We start from the raw sequence: 16,690 nt of genomic DNA, 5'->3' as shown, positions 1-16,690 counted from the left end.
GGGCCCCAAGCGGAGTCTTCTGACCATGTTGCTGGATTCAACCCCAACATGCAGCCAACTGACCCAGGATTCCATGAGAACATGGCAAAAGGAATGCAGAGGTACAGGGAGAAAAAGGCAGAGATTGCTGCTATAAAGACTCTGATAAAGAACAAGAGACATGCGTGTGCAAATGCATACAGTCTGGCCCGGCCTAAAAAGCGAGTGGAAATTGCAGCCCTGTGTGACAAACTGCACATTCTGGAGCAGGAGGTGGAAACTCTTGGCAATGGAATTGGTCCTGTGAAAGAGTCGTTTGATAATGCCGAGAGGTTCCGGCGGATGGAGAAAAGTGCCAGGAGGAGAAATACAAAGCGTCACTTAAAAGCAGAGGGATCAAGGAGGTACCCAGTGATGAGGAGCCTGACAGCTCTGGGGCCCTCCAGCCATACCAGCCAGCCCCAAGGAGCCCTGGCTCCCCCTCTGCTACACCCACTGGTACCCCAACTGTTTCACCTACAGGTACCCCCACTGGTACCCCCTCTGGAACACCGGGTCTTCTCAGAGAGATCAGAGCGGCAGAATCTCCTTGCACTCTGAGACCACAAAAAATGGTCTTTTCCTCTGAGGAAATAGAGGACATTCACCCAAGGGAGAAGGTGAAGCAAAGGAGGCAGAAACAGCAGCCTGAAGTAAGTGACTTTATTTATGTGGCAAGTGATTTCCCTGCTCTGCCCCCGGCCCAGAATCAGCCCGTGTCTCTGGGAGTCTCCCAGGCAGCCCCACAATCTGGGGGTACAGCAGCAGTAGCTGAGAATGTCGGGGTGCAGTCGGCACCTGCTGTGTTGGCCGCATGGGCACAGAAACCTAATGCTAATATGGCTGCAGCAGAGAACTCTGGGAATGTGCCATTTGTAAGGAACGCAGAGCAGTCAGTCGAGAAAAATCCTGAAACTGAGGCACTTTGCCACACTGCTGCAAATAACAGCGCAGAGAAACAAGATGTCCCAAATGTTGCTAGGGAACTCTCACAGCAACCAGATGCTTCAGCCATTCATACTACATCTCATCTGGAGCAGGACAGAGCTGGCAGTGATAATCACGTTAAAGAGAACTCACAGCGCAAAGGTGCAGTTGCTGGGCAACAGGAGGATCAGACAGATCAGAAAAGAAAGCGGATGACCATGAAGAAGACCAAAAAGGCCACTAAAGCAGCCGTCCAGAAGAAAAAAAAAGACTCTAAAGTGGACTCTTGTAGTTCAGCAATTCTGGATGTTGCTGTTTCTGGAGGTGCAAGTGTGCGTGGGAGTGAGTGCAGTGAGGAGATCAGTGAGCGGATGCCTGAGGTTTCGGCTGGTGAGTGCACTGAGAAAATAAAATCTGTTGGTGCATCTGTGAATTTGAGTGGGGCTAAAGTGTCAGGGGGTCAGGCTGTGCAAGTGTCACATGTGCAAGAGGTGGGTGTCAGTACAAGTGCTTTGGGTGCAGGTGAAGCAAATGTTGCAGTGGTGGGTGTGAGTACAGTGAATGAAGGGGCGAGTGAGAGTGGCCAAAGTTTTGCAATTGTTGTGCGTGGCAGGGAGTCTGGGGGAGTGAATGGGGCGAGACAAAGAAATGTGCCTATGACTGGCGTGCGTGTGGGGCGTGGGGATCAACCCGCAGTGGCGCAATTTCCCCGGCGTGGGAGGGTGTATCCCTCAGATTCTGGGTGCCGTAAGAATGTGGTGCGATTGCAGTGTGAGGGGGGGGGGACCCTTGCCTGATGGAAACATCATTATTGACAAGATTTGTGATATGGGCTTTTCTGCTAATGACCTTAATTGTTTTGTACATAATAAGGTTTTCAAAGACTATTCCATCAGCTTCATGAGAGTCCAGACGAGCTTTGGAGCAAATTCAGGGAGTTTTCTGACTCAGGCATGTGGGAGGGTTTTAGAGCTGTTCCCATATCTAGACCTGGGGTCTGTAAGGTCACCATCCTTCTAGAGAATGAGTCCATCCCCCCTGCAGATCTCAAGGTTTGGCTCAAACGATATGGGGATGTGATAGGAGAGTTGGAGAAGGTTTTTGGGTACAGGGGGATATGGACGGGGAGCTGGCAAGCTAAAGTCTGCCTGCGCACTGTAGGCAATGTCCCCCAGCACATCCCCAGCTCCGCATACATTGGCCGGGATTTAGTCTGTTGCTTTTATCCCGGCCAACCCAAGGAATGTTGGAAGTGTGGCTCCACCAGGCATTTCAGTATCAGTTGCGATGTACTGAAATGCACCATGTGCCTTGGAGTAGGTCATGTTGCCAAACACTGTCCTAAAAGTATAAGGTGCAACTTGTGAGGAGTGCTTGGCCATGCGTACGGTTCCTGTCCTATGTCGTGGCAAAGCATAGATGAGGAGTTCAGAATGGAAGTGGTGGAGCCTGAGACCGAAGCCCCACTGGGTCAGGTTGTTGCGATGACTCCTCTTGTGCCAGATCCTGACCCAATCATCCCCCACAATCTATCTCCACCGCCTCCCAAAACTCCACAGCCTTCTGAAACCCCACAGCCTACTACATCTTTTAGGCCCATGAGGGGAAGGGGAAGAGGGAGGGGGCAGCCTAGAGGTCAGGTACCAATCCCCCAAGGAGTAGTTTAGGAGACCCCCCCTTCTGAACTGCCAAGTGTGACTCTTTCCATTGTTAAAAACACATTGGGGGATTGGGTTATGGCAGGTAAACCCCTTAAAGCTGCTGAGGCCAAAAAGAAGGCTTCGAAGACTGTGAATCACAGAAAAAAAGGTAATGGGGAATGTGCAGAAAGTGCCCATTCATGTGTTCAGGAGGCGGGAGGTGGCCTAATTCCCCTATCTGCAAATAGGTTTGCCCCATTATCTTGGGGGGAGAGGGTAGAGCAGGAGGAGCAGGAGTTTGAAGAGGAGGAGCAGCGTGTGAGTAGGGAGCTTGCAAGTTCTGACTCTTCCTCTTATTTTGAAAAAATTGATCCTGCTGAAGCAGAGAAACTCCCATTTGGTATCTCTGCAAAGAGGGAATGTTCTGATGATGATAGGAAGGCAAAAAGGAGGGCGGAAAACCTCCTCATCTTAATCACCTTGTAAACGGCTGTACCCCCTCCAATACGTGTCGTGACCATTAATGTCGCGAGCGTTGTCTGTAGGCGCAAGGGAGGCGGCCTTCTTTTTGCTCTCCCAAGTTGAGGCAGAGATTTTATTTTTGCAAGAGACCAGATTATGTAATCTACAGGTGCTCCATAGAGCCAAAAAAGAATGGACACACGGTCCCTCCTACTGGTCTCTTGCGGCCGAGATCTACAGTGGAGTGGCGGTCCTTTTTAAGACCAAGGTAACAGTCAAACGGGTGATTGAGGTAGAGATGGGCAGATGTATGGTCTTGGACGTCCTAGCCAGCCGGTGACTTTAACACCGTGACTAGGCCTATGGTTAGGGGAGGTGCCGCAGGTCGGCTGGGCTACGATAGCATCGTCCTTAATAGCATGGTTAGTCAGGCCGGTCTAGAGGATGTGCACATTCGCCACTTCCCTAACCGCACGGGTTTCACCTTTTTTAGAGGAACGTGTAGGAGTAGGATAGACAGGTTTTTTATTAAGCAGGACTTCATAGTGTCTCCTCCTGAGGTGACAGCTGTGGAGTTCTCTGATCACTGTATGGTGGGTGTGTCCTTGAATGTCTCAGAGTCCCCTCCGAGGGGAAGGGGTCTTTGGCGCCTGAATTCGGCCCTCCTGGAGGAGGAGTGTGTAAATCAGTCCTTCAGGGATTTTTTTCAGGCTCGGGAATCCTTGTTAGATTTCTGCAACACTAAGGCAGAGTGGTGGGAGATGGTCAAAAAGAGGGCAGCGGGAGTCTTTCGAGGCCTAGCTAATGAAATACAAATTGATAAAGAACGTGCCTACCAAGCTCTCAGGAGAAAGTTAGACAGATTGGTGTCTGATGGTGGCCAAGGTGGGGAAGTTGCCAGGGTCCGTGCCCTCATCAAGGAGTATCAGTATGACAGGTACTCTTTCCTAGTTTTGGAGAGGGACTTCGGTCCCTGGTATTCTCAGAGTTGTTAAGAACTACTATGCTGAACTTCTGAAGGGGCAGGGACTCTCCCAGGCCAGTATGTCTTCCTTTCTGGAAGAGATCCCTTTTCTGCAGGATGAGAACATTCCTTTTGATGAATTGGAGAGTGAGATTGGAGTTGAAGAGGTCAGGACAGCGATTGAAGGCCTTGGCCTCAAAAAATCTCCAGGGCCTGACGGCCTAACGGCCAAATTTTATAAACGGTTTGTTGATATCCTGGCCCCTCGTCTCACAGAGGTATTCAATAGCACCCTGGAAGAGGGCCTCCCTCCATGAGACACTCAGCTCTTATTCTCCTGTCCAAGGGTTTGGACCAGTCTAAGGTTGAGAACTGGCGCCCCATCGCTCTTCTTAATACAGACAGGAAAATTCTGGCAAAAGTCATGTTTAACCGCCTTTTACCTTTTGTAGAAAGGCTTCTTTACCCCTCTCAGCACTGCACTGTGAAGGGCCGCAGCACCTTTTCCGCTGTCCTTGACATCTGGGAGGTCATAGAACGGTGCAAGATCTGCGAGTGGGGTAAGTATTTGCTGAGTTTGGATCAGTCAAAGGCTTTTGATAGGGTAAACCACGAGTATCTCTGGTTACTCCTTGACAGGTACGGTCTTCCGGGCAAATTTATAAATTGGCTAAACGTTTTGTACAAAGGGGCCGAGAGTTTCCCGCTTGTGAATGGTTGGTCTGGGGAGAGCTTTGGGGTGTCTTCTGGGGTCAGACAGGGCTGTCCTTTGAGCCCTCTGCTTTATGTATTTGCCATTGATCCCCTCATTAGGCGGATAGAGGGCGATGCATTAGCGGGGGTTCCTCTGTCTCCTGGGAAGGCCCTGAAGGTCTCTGCTTATGCAGACAATGTCACAGTAGTCGTGTCTAGTGGGGAGAGGCAGAGACTGTGGCAAGTATTCTAAGGGACTACGAAAGGGCCTCCTTAGTTTGGGTCCTTCCTTATCTTGAGTGCTGGCAGAGAGGCGGCTTGGTAAAGAGCGTGCGTGCTCCTCGTGACGCTCTCCCGCCTTATGTTGTAGTGAGTCTGAAAGTGATGAGGCGGTGGTGTGTGTCTGTTGGGGAGATCAGGGCTTCTCCCAGAAGGGAGATTGACGGGAGAGTCTTGGGTTCCTACTTTCATGCATCACTGGCCCTGAAGGACTGTCCAGACGAAGTGTTGAGATCAGGGCTCTCTTTAATCAACTCCCCAAGGGTCCCCCCCGAAGTTTAGGGACGTCGTCTGGTGCTCCTTCCATGGGAAGCTCTATGTTAATGACAATCTGAAGTACAGACGCACCGATGACCGTGATTGCCCGCGGGAGGAATGTTCTGGGGAAGTGGAGACAATGGACCACTTTTTACTTCAGTGCCCCGTTAACATAGATGTCTACAAACAAGTCTCTGTTGCCTTGGGCATTCCTTGCCTCTCTGGTTGTAGTTACCAGGAGTGGGCCTATGGGACATTTAAGCGACACAGGGGTTATGATTTGGGCACTCTATTCTTAGTCGGCTCTTTTGTCTGCTTTTACACCTGGAGTGCACGGTGCAAGGTTTCTCTGAGGCGTGAAATCCTCCCCTGTCCAGTGGTGGTGGAAATGATACTGGGGGAGCTCGGGAAGATACATTCTTTGGAGAGACAAAGGATGGATGAAGCAAGGTGGAAAGGCCTATGGAGGGGCATTCAGTTTGACCCACTGTGAGTCTTTTGCTAATCCTGATGTCTCTTTGGTGTTGGGCTAATTCTTTTCACCCCTGTAGATTTTGCCATTTTCTATTTTTCAGAAAGGTCTCATACAGTTTTAGGTGAGTAGCCCAATCTTTTGCCTTCCTGGAGTCAGTGTGTTTGTTTGTTATGATTAGAGTGGCAGTCAGACTGTGCCACTTGTTTTGCTTTGAAGTTGAACTTGCAATGTGACTATTTATATACAGAATACAACTGTATAATGTAAATAGCTTTATTCTGTAAATATGTTTTTATTGAAAATGTATATGACATTTATTTGGAATACTATTTTATTAGTTTTTTTTGTATCAGGATGCAAGACTTTAATAAAGAAAAATTTCCCCTGTACTAAACACAATTCCGCCAGCATAGATTTATATTGGAATATGGGAAAGTGATGTTATAGAAATTATGACCTACCTCCAGAGAGATAAGATTCCGGAAGTTCAGCTCCCTTAGGATACTCGGAGTGTCCAGGGACTCAATAATATAGATCAGATCTTCATGGAAATACTCATAAAATATATTCAGCTGCCGTTCTTCATACTGAGCTAACTTCTGTTGGAACTGCCGGATCTCATCTAGAAAACAGACATTGACAATAGGCAACATGCAGAAGAGCTATATAAGCTCCAAGGGATGCCGGCACTCACGAAACTAAGTGATATTAACGCCTGGGTGCACGATCAGGATAAGGTTAATACAAAAACAAAAGAGGGATCAGCACTCACAGGTCTTATAAAATCTAAATAATCATTTATTGTAGAACTATGGACTGACGTTTCGGCCCTCCAAGGGCCTTTCTCAAAGTACCACACACACAGTAAAACAGATTTTATACACGTACTGTCGGGAAATCAACTGTAAAGACGTACTTACCGTGTCACGACCCCAGCAACGATCATTTAAAGTGCAAACTGAAGATCTAACATATAATCCATACATTTAAAATCAGAGCTAACTTATATTTAAATCATGTTCAAATGATTCATTTATATCTGCAACATAATAGCAACTCGTAATAAAAACAAGACCATATGTAACACAATTATCGTTTTGGCAACATTGTAACGCCTCCCGATATTCTCCTTTATTATGTAGGGTAACACCTTTTGCCTGTGTTGGTCATATGTCAGAATTGAGTAGATGTTTAAAAATTGTTGGGCCCTGGGGTCTCCATCTCACGATCATAAAAATCGAATAACCACTACTGTGGCCTTGTTAACCCATTAAACTGCACTGCAGACAATTTACTGCCCCCCCCAAAAAAATGTTCAATCCCCTCCAATTATATATTATACCCTAGCACTATAACAATGGTTGGAACGATACTCATTTATTTGTATAGGCTGTACCCCCGCCCACTTGTATGTGTTGTGACAATGGTGTATCCACATTAGAGACTTAATGAATAATACCATTACTGCAGCACCAATCGCCCACTAGAGGTGCATGTATTTATAAACCACGTGTATCACAGATCCCCAACACATTGTAACCCTTATCAAAACCCTGTGTACAATTTCACTTGTCATCAACATACTATAATGTCAGCTACCCCTATTTTTTTATTATGAGTTGCTATTATGTTGCAGATATAAATGAATCATTTGAACATGATTTAAATATAAGTTAGCTCTGATTTTAATTGTATGGATTATATGTTAGATCTTCAGTTTGCACTTTAAATGATCGTTGCTGGGGTCGTGACACGGTAAGTACGTCATGACAGTTGATTTCCCGCCAGTACGTGTATTTAAGTCTGTTTTACTGTGTGTGTGGTGTGTGGTGTGGTACCCTTGGAGGGCCGAAACGTCAGTCCATAGTTCTACAATAAATGATTATTTAGATTTTATAAGACCTGTGAGTGCTGATCCCTCTTTTTTTTTTTTTAAAAGATAATCAAATATGGTGCTATTAAAGAGAGGGGGTCAAATATGAGACAGATAAATTAACCCCCAACATGTTCAGTAAATGGTCACTGTGGACTTGGGGGACACTGTGGAAAATATAATGAACAAATCCCACAATTTATATGAATCATCAAAGATTAAAACCAAGACCAAGTGCCCAGCAAATATCCTACACCAATCAAGGTATTTACACCCACAGCCAGGCCCGGACTGGCAATCTGTGGGTTCTGGCAAATGCCAGAGGGGCTGCTATAAGGTTCCATAGAAAGTCAGTATTTAGTGGGCTGGTGGGGGCTGTTTGGGCTTCTATATGGGCTGATTGGGCCTCTGTGTACCTGAAATGCCAGGGCCTATTTTAATTCTCAGTACTGACCTGCCCACAACCATCCGCTGGAGACTTGGGTATTGGCACCTGATAGACTGTTTGCTCTCCTGAACTGATTTAACTGTTGTGTATCGGACATTTTATCTTGATAGTTTCCTTTCATGGCAGCCTGCTGTGTTTTTGATTTAGTGCTTTACCAGGGAATCGGAGTATAGCTGTGGGTTTAATACCTTTAATACTGGGGCACATCCAGCGCCGGATTTACTGCATGGGTCCCCTAAGACTGTGTGGTCCTAGCAACCGCCCGCCCACCCCCGCGAGAGCCTGAGCATTGGGTAGCTGCACATCCCCAGCGCTCCTCAGAAAGTGGCTGGGCGGCATGCTGCCTCTAATATTTTGCTGCTCTAGGCCCAGGCCCGGACCTGGGCACAGCTGACCCCACCTGCTCTGGTGACATCATAAATAGGCAGGGTTGTAATGATGTCACAAAGAGATTAGAGAATAGTGTATAACCAAAGAGGAGGTGCTTTGATTTATGTTTGACCCACCACTTGACCAGACCTATGTCAGAAGCCAGACAAAGCTTCCTAAAGGTGCCGGCCGCTAAGACAACAGGGTGCACTTTAAATAAGCAAGATTTCTACTTTGCACCCTAGACCAGAAGGGGCAAGTGTTTAATATACACAAAAATGTTCACAAAAACTGGACTTTTCCTTATGCATTACCCTCTGAAAGTTTCTCTTGTACGAAACATTCACTTTACTTACCGCTAGTAATGACTCTTCCACAGAATTCATCCATTTTCCCTTCTCATGTGACAATCTCACTGACCAGCCTAAAAACAACAGAAAACAAGAAAAATGTCAGCTTTCCATACATCAGTAATAACATATATAAGAAGTACCAGCACGGGCCATCTGCATGCCTGCTGACACCTCTACCTGTCTCCACCACTCCCACCAATGCTATATTCTCCAGGCTTGCCATCCACAAATGGGAACTATGCAAAAATCTTTTTTTTGGGGGGGTGGGGGTACAGCATACCCCAGTTGTACCTAATGAAGCACACCTATGCTGCCCAGTGACTACTCCTAGTTTTGACCTTGGCATTGCACTATAATGTTAGAAAAAAAATTGCCTCTAAATTTTAATAGATTTGGGAGTAAAAATTAGTTTAGAGAATTCAACAATAGTGACAGCTGATCCATTATCCAGAAACCCATTACCCATCAAGCAATGAATTACAGAAAGTCCATCTCCCATAGACTCCATTTTATCCAAATAATCCAAATGATTAAAATTGATTTCCTTTTTCTGTGTAATAATAAAACAGTCGCTTGTACTTGATCCCAACTAAGATATAATTAATCCTTATTGGAAGCAAAACCAGCCTATTTAAAGTTTTCTAGTAGACTTTAGATATGAAGATTCAGGAATGGGACCTGTTATCCTGAATGCTGAATAACGGATCTTCCTGTAATTTGGATCTTCATACCATAAGTGTACTAGAAAATCATGTAAACATGAAATAAAAGGATTATTAAATCTTAATGTATCTTAGGGGGGCAAAAAAGAAAAAAAGATTTGGTTGGTTGTCCAGTAATGGTATAATTACACCAAATAGGGTGGACCATTAAAATAAGCAGCAGGGCTGGGTTAAGATTCCCACAATAAGCGAAAAAACAAAATCCCCAAATTCCCCCAGGTCCCAGCAGTTTGTGGGGCTCTAAGCAGTCGCCCTAATTTCCACTTTCCCTAAACACAGCTCTGTGCCGGGTGCTGCTGCTACTGTCACGTAACCTATCACGTTACTATTAGAAAGGTGGTTGGGTAATCTGTCGCAAGGCCCCTACATGCCGAACAGTCTGCTGCTTGCCTGGTGCTAGGGTTCGGCATGTGGTAGAATGAGTGGACAGATTATTGGGAGGGGCTGGGGAAGACCCAGCGGTCTTGGTACACATAGGTACCAATGACAAAGTTAGAGGAGGTGGTGAAGTCCTCATTTAAAAACTACAAATCTGTAGGGACAGAAGCTGCATTTAATGAATATAAACACTGTAATAAATGTTGTAAATCAGCAATCCGGAAGGCTAAGAAAAGAAATGAAGAGTTAATTGCGGTGGAGGTGAAAACTAACCCTAAAAAGTTTTTGAAATCTATTAATAGTAAAAAGATGCAGGTTGAGAGTGTTGCTCCATTAAATAATGGTACCAGTATGGTTGTAACAGATACAGATAAGGCAAATGTGTTAAATCAGTTCTTTTCTTCAGTGTATACAATAGAGGAGGTTCCCAGGTTCACTTTATAGCTGCACTAATGGTTCAGCTCAATCTAGTCAGTGGCTGACTCAGGATATGATTCAAAAAGCTTTAAAGGGCACCAATCATGACCAAAATCATTTACTAAGTAAATACACTATGTGAAAGTTCAAGGAATCCGATTTTTAAAACAGTTAGAATTGTTTGTATAATGTAAATGATCAGCTCACTATTCCTTCTGCAAGATCTCCCCTATCTCCACTGCAGTTCTAGCTGAGGCAGCCATCTTGGATTTCACTGGCTCCTCCTACCTATATCTTCCCAGCCAACTGCAGCTCTGAAATCTCGCACATGCTCAGTTGAAATTCCTTGTTTGCTTATCAACCCTTCTAAGCTATTTTCAAATCAGCCAAACCTGTGTGTTAGCTGCTGTACAGTAGTGCTGCCCCCTGCTGGAAGTTAGCAGGTGGCAGCACTACTAGTGGATACTTCTAGTGGAGGAGTTTACTAAAACAAGGCATTCTGGGTAGAATACTCAAAGCAGTGTTACAATCTGAGCATGCTCCTGAAATTTGCATATTAGAGTCTCTGTTAGAGTCTCAATATGGCCTCCCTCAGTGAAAGAACCCATTTGACAAAGTAAGGGATTTTTTTAAAACCTGCAGTTTTTTCAAAAAACTATATATGTAGTTTGATTAAACAGGTTTAGCTTGTACTGGTCAGATTGTTAATATGTGTTTGATTTTGGCTGTGATAGGTGCCCTTTAATACAAATTAATGTAAACAAGGCTCCAGGGCCTGATGGCATACACCCCCGGGTTCTAAGAGAGCTTAGTTTAGTTTTAGACCAGCCCTTATTTCTGGTTTTCTCAGATTCGCTGTCATCTGGTATGGTGCCTATGGATTGGAGAAAAGCTGATGTTATTCCAATATTTAAAAAGGGATTACGATCTCAGCCTGGCAATTATAGGCCAGTAAGCTTGACATCTGTGTTGGACAAATTATTTGATGGCTTGTTAAGGGATCACATTCAACATTTTGTCCTAATGAATGGCATTATGAGCAGCAATCAGCATGGCTTTATGAAGGATAGGTCATGTCAGACGAATTTGATTGCATTTTATGATGAGGTAAGTAAGATTCTGGACAGTGGGGGGGGGCAGTAGATGTGATCTATTTGGATTTTGCCAAAGTGTTTGATACTGTGCCCCACAAACGACTGCTTTCTAAACTAAGGTCTGTTGGGCTTAATGAAGTCGTTTGCACATGGATAGGAAACTGGCTACAGGATCGGGTACAGAGGGTGGTTGTTAATGGGACATTCTCTACTTGGAGTAAGGTTCTTAGTGGGGTCCCTCAGGGCTCGGTATTGGGTCCACTTTTATTTAACTTGTTCATTAATGACTTAGGGGAGGGTATTGTAAGTAATGTATCAGTGTTTGCAGATGACACAAAACTATCAGCCCAATTAATTCCATCCAGGATGTGGCACTTGCAACAGGATCTTGACTAACTGGCAATCTGGGCAGCTAAGTGGCAAATGAGATTCAATGTTGATAAATGTAAAGTCCTGCACCTGGGATGTAACAATATCCACTTATACCCTTAATGGGACTGCACTAGGCAAATCCATTATGGAAAAGGACCTTGGAGTCCTTGTAGATGATAAACTTGTCTGTAGCAAGTAATGCCAGTCAGCAGCATCAAGGGCAAATAAGGTCTTGAGTTGTATTAAATGGGGCAGAGAGTCACGGGAGGAGGGGGTCCCACTGTATAGAGCACTGGTAAGGCCCCATCTAGAATATGCCGTACAGTTTTGGTCTCCATCACTCAAACAGGACATTATTGTATTAGAGAGGGTACAGAGAAGGGCAACTAAGCTGGTAAAGGGAAAATCTTAGCTATGAGGAAAGACTGGCCAAATTGGGGATGTTCACGCTGGAGAAGAGGCGCTTAAGGGGTGATATGATAACTATGTATAAATATATAAGGGGATCATATAATAATCTCTCTAATGATTTATTTACCAGTAGGTCTTTCCAGCTGACACAAGGTCACCCAATCCGATTAGAAGAAAAGAGGTTCCGCCTAAATATTGGGAAGGGGTTTGTTACAGTGAGAGCTGTGAAGATGTGGAATTGTCTCCCTGAATCAGTGGTACAGGCTGATACATTAGATAGGTATAAGGAAGGGTCGGATGCTTTATTCACCAGTAGCTCCTCCCAGCAGACAGGAGGGAGCCAATGAGATTAGAGGAGGGAAAGGGGTGTTAAAGGGAGAGCTGGGAAGTGAATCAGTGGTACAGGCTGATACATTAGATAGGTATAAGAAGGGGTTGGATGCCTTATTCACCAGTAGCTCCTCCCAGCAGACAGGAGGGAGCCAATGAGATTAGAGGAGGGAAAGGGGTGTTACAGGGAGAGCTGGGAAGTGAATCAGTGGTACAGGCTGATACATTAGATAGGTATAAGAAGGGGTTGGATGGTGTTTAGCAAGTGAGGGAATACAGGGATATGGGAGTTAGCTCATAGTACAAGTTGATCCAGGGACTGGTCCCATTGCCATTTTGGAGTCAGCAAATTGGAGAGGCTTCAGATGGGTTTTGTTTACCTTCCTCTGGATCAACTGGCAGATACTGTAGGTAGTTAATAAAAAATAATAAAAAAAAAAAGGTTGAACTCAATGTTTTTTCAACCTTACTTACTATGTTACTATGTTACCAACGCCCAATGCTTACATGTGACACGGCTGCCTGAGAAGCTTTCACTTTCATTTTCTGTCGGACATGTTGTTCTTCTTTCAGCTTTTTCATAAAACAAATAATAGGGCAGAAAATGGTGACATTCACAATGTACACAAAATATAAGGGAATCCCAGACTCCGTTGGATTGTTTTTTTGGCAGCAAAATTTGTGGCGGATACAAACAGCATTTATCAAGTGCATTGCAATGTGGCTGGATATGTGGGGACTGAGTGCAAAGTTCCCATTCTGGGGTCAAGACCAACTGCAACTATGTATTTGTGCCTACAGCCAGGACCAACGGGTAAAATAGTAGGTACATGTCAGGCACATGTTATACATTCACATATGCAAGAAAACAGCTGAAATCTTACCTTTTAATAACTACAAAGAGCAGGTCCCTGTTTGTCTGTCTCCCCTGCTGATCAGTGAAAAACACACAAACCAGGAAGCAGCAGACTCCCTCGCTCAGATTTCAGGCCAATCAGGGATCACTGCTATATTGCACAGGCTTAATCTGAAAACATCATGAGACCTTTGTAATAATGTATATGGTTATACAGGTATGCGACCTGTTACCCAGAAAGCTCAGGGCCTGGGGTATTCCAGATAATGGATCTTTCCTTAATTTAGATCGTAGGTCTACTAGAAAATCGTGTAAACATTCAAATAAATGTAACGCTATTTTGGTTACTGTCCCTTTAAATAATAGCTTCCTTGGCAATTCAGGGGCCCTGAGTCCCTTTTGCAAGTCGAAAAGTACTGGGAACTAGGAATCACAGCGCAGTGCCTCCACCTAGGGAGCACTGAGGAACTTACCTCAGAGGAATCCCCTAGGAAATAATAAACACACACTTTGCGGATAACAATATTTAACTTTATATAAACTGTAAAGTAGTAACTAATACACAAGTCACGCCTGTATGGGAATATAAGGGACACCACCTAAATCCCTATTAGGTTTTAACTATCTGTTCAAACACAGTTCTTATAGTATCACAGTCCCACTTGTCTGGAAGGGTTAAAAGCACACAGTTCAAATTGCAATGTCCCTTTCCCCAGAGCTCTTATTCCCCTGGTAGCGCTACCTTTCCCCAGAGTACCTTTTCCCTTGGAAAATAGCAGCTTCCCACGTAGCAGGCAAAATTACACAAGGCCTGTCTTCCTGTGGCAAATCCTCTCTTCAAGGGATTTACTCAGCGCTTTCTCTCAGAGGCAGATCACATTGGAATCACAAATAACTCTTCTCCAGAATCACTCTCACCAATGGCACTTTCCTCCTCTGAAGCAGCGTGGCAGGGTCAGACAGCCTCTTTCTGCACTCCTGTAGACCTCACAGATCCAGCAGGGCCTACACACACAGCTTCACAGTCTGGCACACCCTCTCCTCCCAGGATGCACTGCGGTGTCCAGCCAATCAGGTCGCTCTCCAGCCTGTTACTGGGCTGAATGATGTCACAGACAGAAAAGCAGGGGAAGGATTTCTCTTCTCCCCTACATTCTCCCCTTGGACAAATCGGCAACGTCCTCGCTTGCCGTATGCCCTGGCATGCCTGGACAGCAAAACAGTCAAAAATGTCTTTATCACTATTGTTACCTGGGACCCTAACATTGGCCTTACCTGGAGACCTGCGCTCACCCAGACCCAGTACTTTAGATCTATCGGGGGTATCAAAGGTTTCAGGGGCCACCTTCATGCCAATAGGGTTCTCCACAGTAGTCTTCTCTCGACTCAACACCCTATCCTCTTCAGGGGAGTCACTCTCACAGACAGAAGGCTCATAATAAGACTTCTGTATGGTGGAAATTTTGTAAGTCTTACAACTTCGGGCCTGATGACCCATCACTTGGCACTTGTAACATCTCCCATGGAATCTTCTACGCCTACGGCGTACTTTACACAGTGCAGATTGGGTTTCACCTTCATCAGGAACTGGACAGTTTGGCTGGATGTGGCCAAGCTTTCCACACCGGTAACACGTAGGAACTCTCTTAGTTTCAGCTGGGGGTTTGGCTCTCTCAGACAGTTGAGCTTTTAACTCCTCCAACTCTTTGCGAAGCTTCTTGTTTTCCTCCAACAGTTTAGCATCAGCAGTGGATTTCTCTGTATGCCCTGAAGTGGGACTTCGTCTGACCCTCACATAGGCATCCGCCTCCTCTCGCCGCACTCTCTCCATCAGAGCAATGTACCCAGGGGGTAACTTATCCTGGTAGTGTGCTCTAATTGTCATGGCAACAGGGTCACTATTCAGGGTCCCTCTCTTCAATTGGCGAATTCTCAGAGGATCCATTTCACTGTCTGTAATTGCACCACGGCTCACTAGCAGTCTCAGGCCTTGTTCTAGCCGCACAAGATAAGCAGACAAATCTTCCTTCTCTTTCTGGACGGTAGAGTGGAAGCGATAGAGCATCTCTGTAGCACTCTCTACAGGGCCAAACGTCACCTCCAGGACTTCAATCAGATCACCCGAAGTAGCATCGGGGTGACCGACCATATAGGACTTAACAACATCCACGGCAGGGCTGCGAAGACTTTCAAGGATCTTCCTTCTCATAGTAGTCTCGGGCCCAGTCCAATCTCTCACGGACACAACAGTGGAGTCTCTCCAACACTCAAAGGACTCTTCACCTGAGGGTACAGGATTGGTACCTGAAAACACTTTAAGTCTCTTAAAATTACCATTCCAGGCCAGCTGTGTCAGTTGGTCAGTAAGTTGTCCCAGCGCGCTCACAATCTCTGGGGTATCCAGCCGGCCACCACAACTATGGCGACTCCCCTTGGAGACCACGCTCTCACAGGATGGACATCTCTTTATGTGACTCTTTTCAGCTGGCGAATCAAACAACGTCTTGTTCAGCTGCACACTCTCTGGTGCCTTCACTGCATACTGGGTAGTAAGGGCATCACCCTGGGAAATTAACTCATCTGCGTCATCAGACATATCAGGCAGAACAATCTTCCAGGGCCCTTCACTTTCAGCATCAATATCAGGGGGAACACGGTCACGATCTATCTCTCTGGGGCTGTCTATAAGAACATTCAACAGGACCCCGGCAGAATCCCGCCGTGACGCAGCCACCCTTGGGCGGTAAAAAATCTGTTCCCCATCCAGAACTTGATAAATAAATTCTTCCTTCACTCTGGGCACCATGGGCCCAACAGCGGCAACCTTTCGGGGGTTAAGTCCCAATGCAGTACACCATTGGCGAACACTTTGTGGAGTTTCAAAGGCAGACATATTTTCATCAAACATCCCCAGCTTCCCAGTCGACATCTCAGCAGTGCCTCCAATGTAACGCTATTTTGGTTACTGTCCCTTTAAATAATAGCTTCCTTGGCAATTCAGGGGCCCTGAGTCCCTTTTGCAAGTCGAAAAGTACTGGGAACTAGGAATCACAGCGCAGTGCCTCCACCTAGGGAGCACTGAGGAACTTACCTCAGAGGAATCCCCTAGGAAATAATAAACACACACTTTGCGGATAACAATATTTAACTTTATATAAACTGTAAAGTAGTAACTAATACACAAGTCACGCCTGTATGGGAATATAAGGGACACCACCTAAATCCCTATTAGGTTTTAACTATCTGTTCAAACACAGTTCTTATAGTATCACAGTCCCACTTGTCTGGAAGGGTTAAAAGCACACAGTTCAAATTGCAATGTCCCTTTCCCCAGAGCTCTTATTCCCCTGG

At 45.5% G+C, this 16,690-nt stretch overlaps 1 protein-coding gene across 1 annotated transcript in view; it reads right to left on the bottom strand.

Annotated features, from left to right (window-relative positions):
* LOC108699435 (NACHT, LRR and PYD domains-containing protein 14) overlaps positions 1-13,576 on the bottom strand; it is a 45,106-nt gene extending 31,530 nt beyond the window's left edge. The window contains exons 1-3 of the mRNA XM_041573671.1: positions 13,368-13,576; positions 8,763-8,830; positions 6,178-6,338 (exon numbers count right to left, since the gene is read on the bottom strand). Coding sequence (XP_041429605.1) covers positions 6,178-6,338; positions 8,763-8,796 — 195 coding nt within the window. The 5' untranslated portion in view covers positions 8,797-8,830; positions 13,368-13,576. The remainder of the gene's footprint in view (positions 1-6,177; positions 6,339-8,762; positions 8,831-13,367) is intronic.
* Between the last annotated feature and the right edge of the window lie 3,114 nt (positions 13,577-16,690).

This window comes from Xenopus laevis, chromosome 8L (genome assembly GCF_017654675.1).
Source record: "Xenopus laevis strain J_2021 chromosome 8L, Xenopus_laevis_v10.1, whole genome shotgun sequence".
NCBI classification, from domain to species: Eukaryota; Metazoa; Chordata; class Amphibia; order Anura; family Pipidae; genus Xenopus; species Xenopus laevis.
The sequence above is the reverse complement of the archived record's forward strand: the minus strand, read 5'-3'. Positions and strand labels throughout refer to the sequence as shown.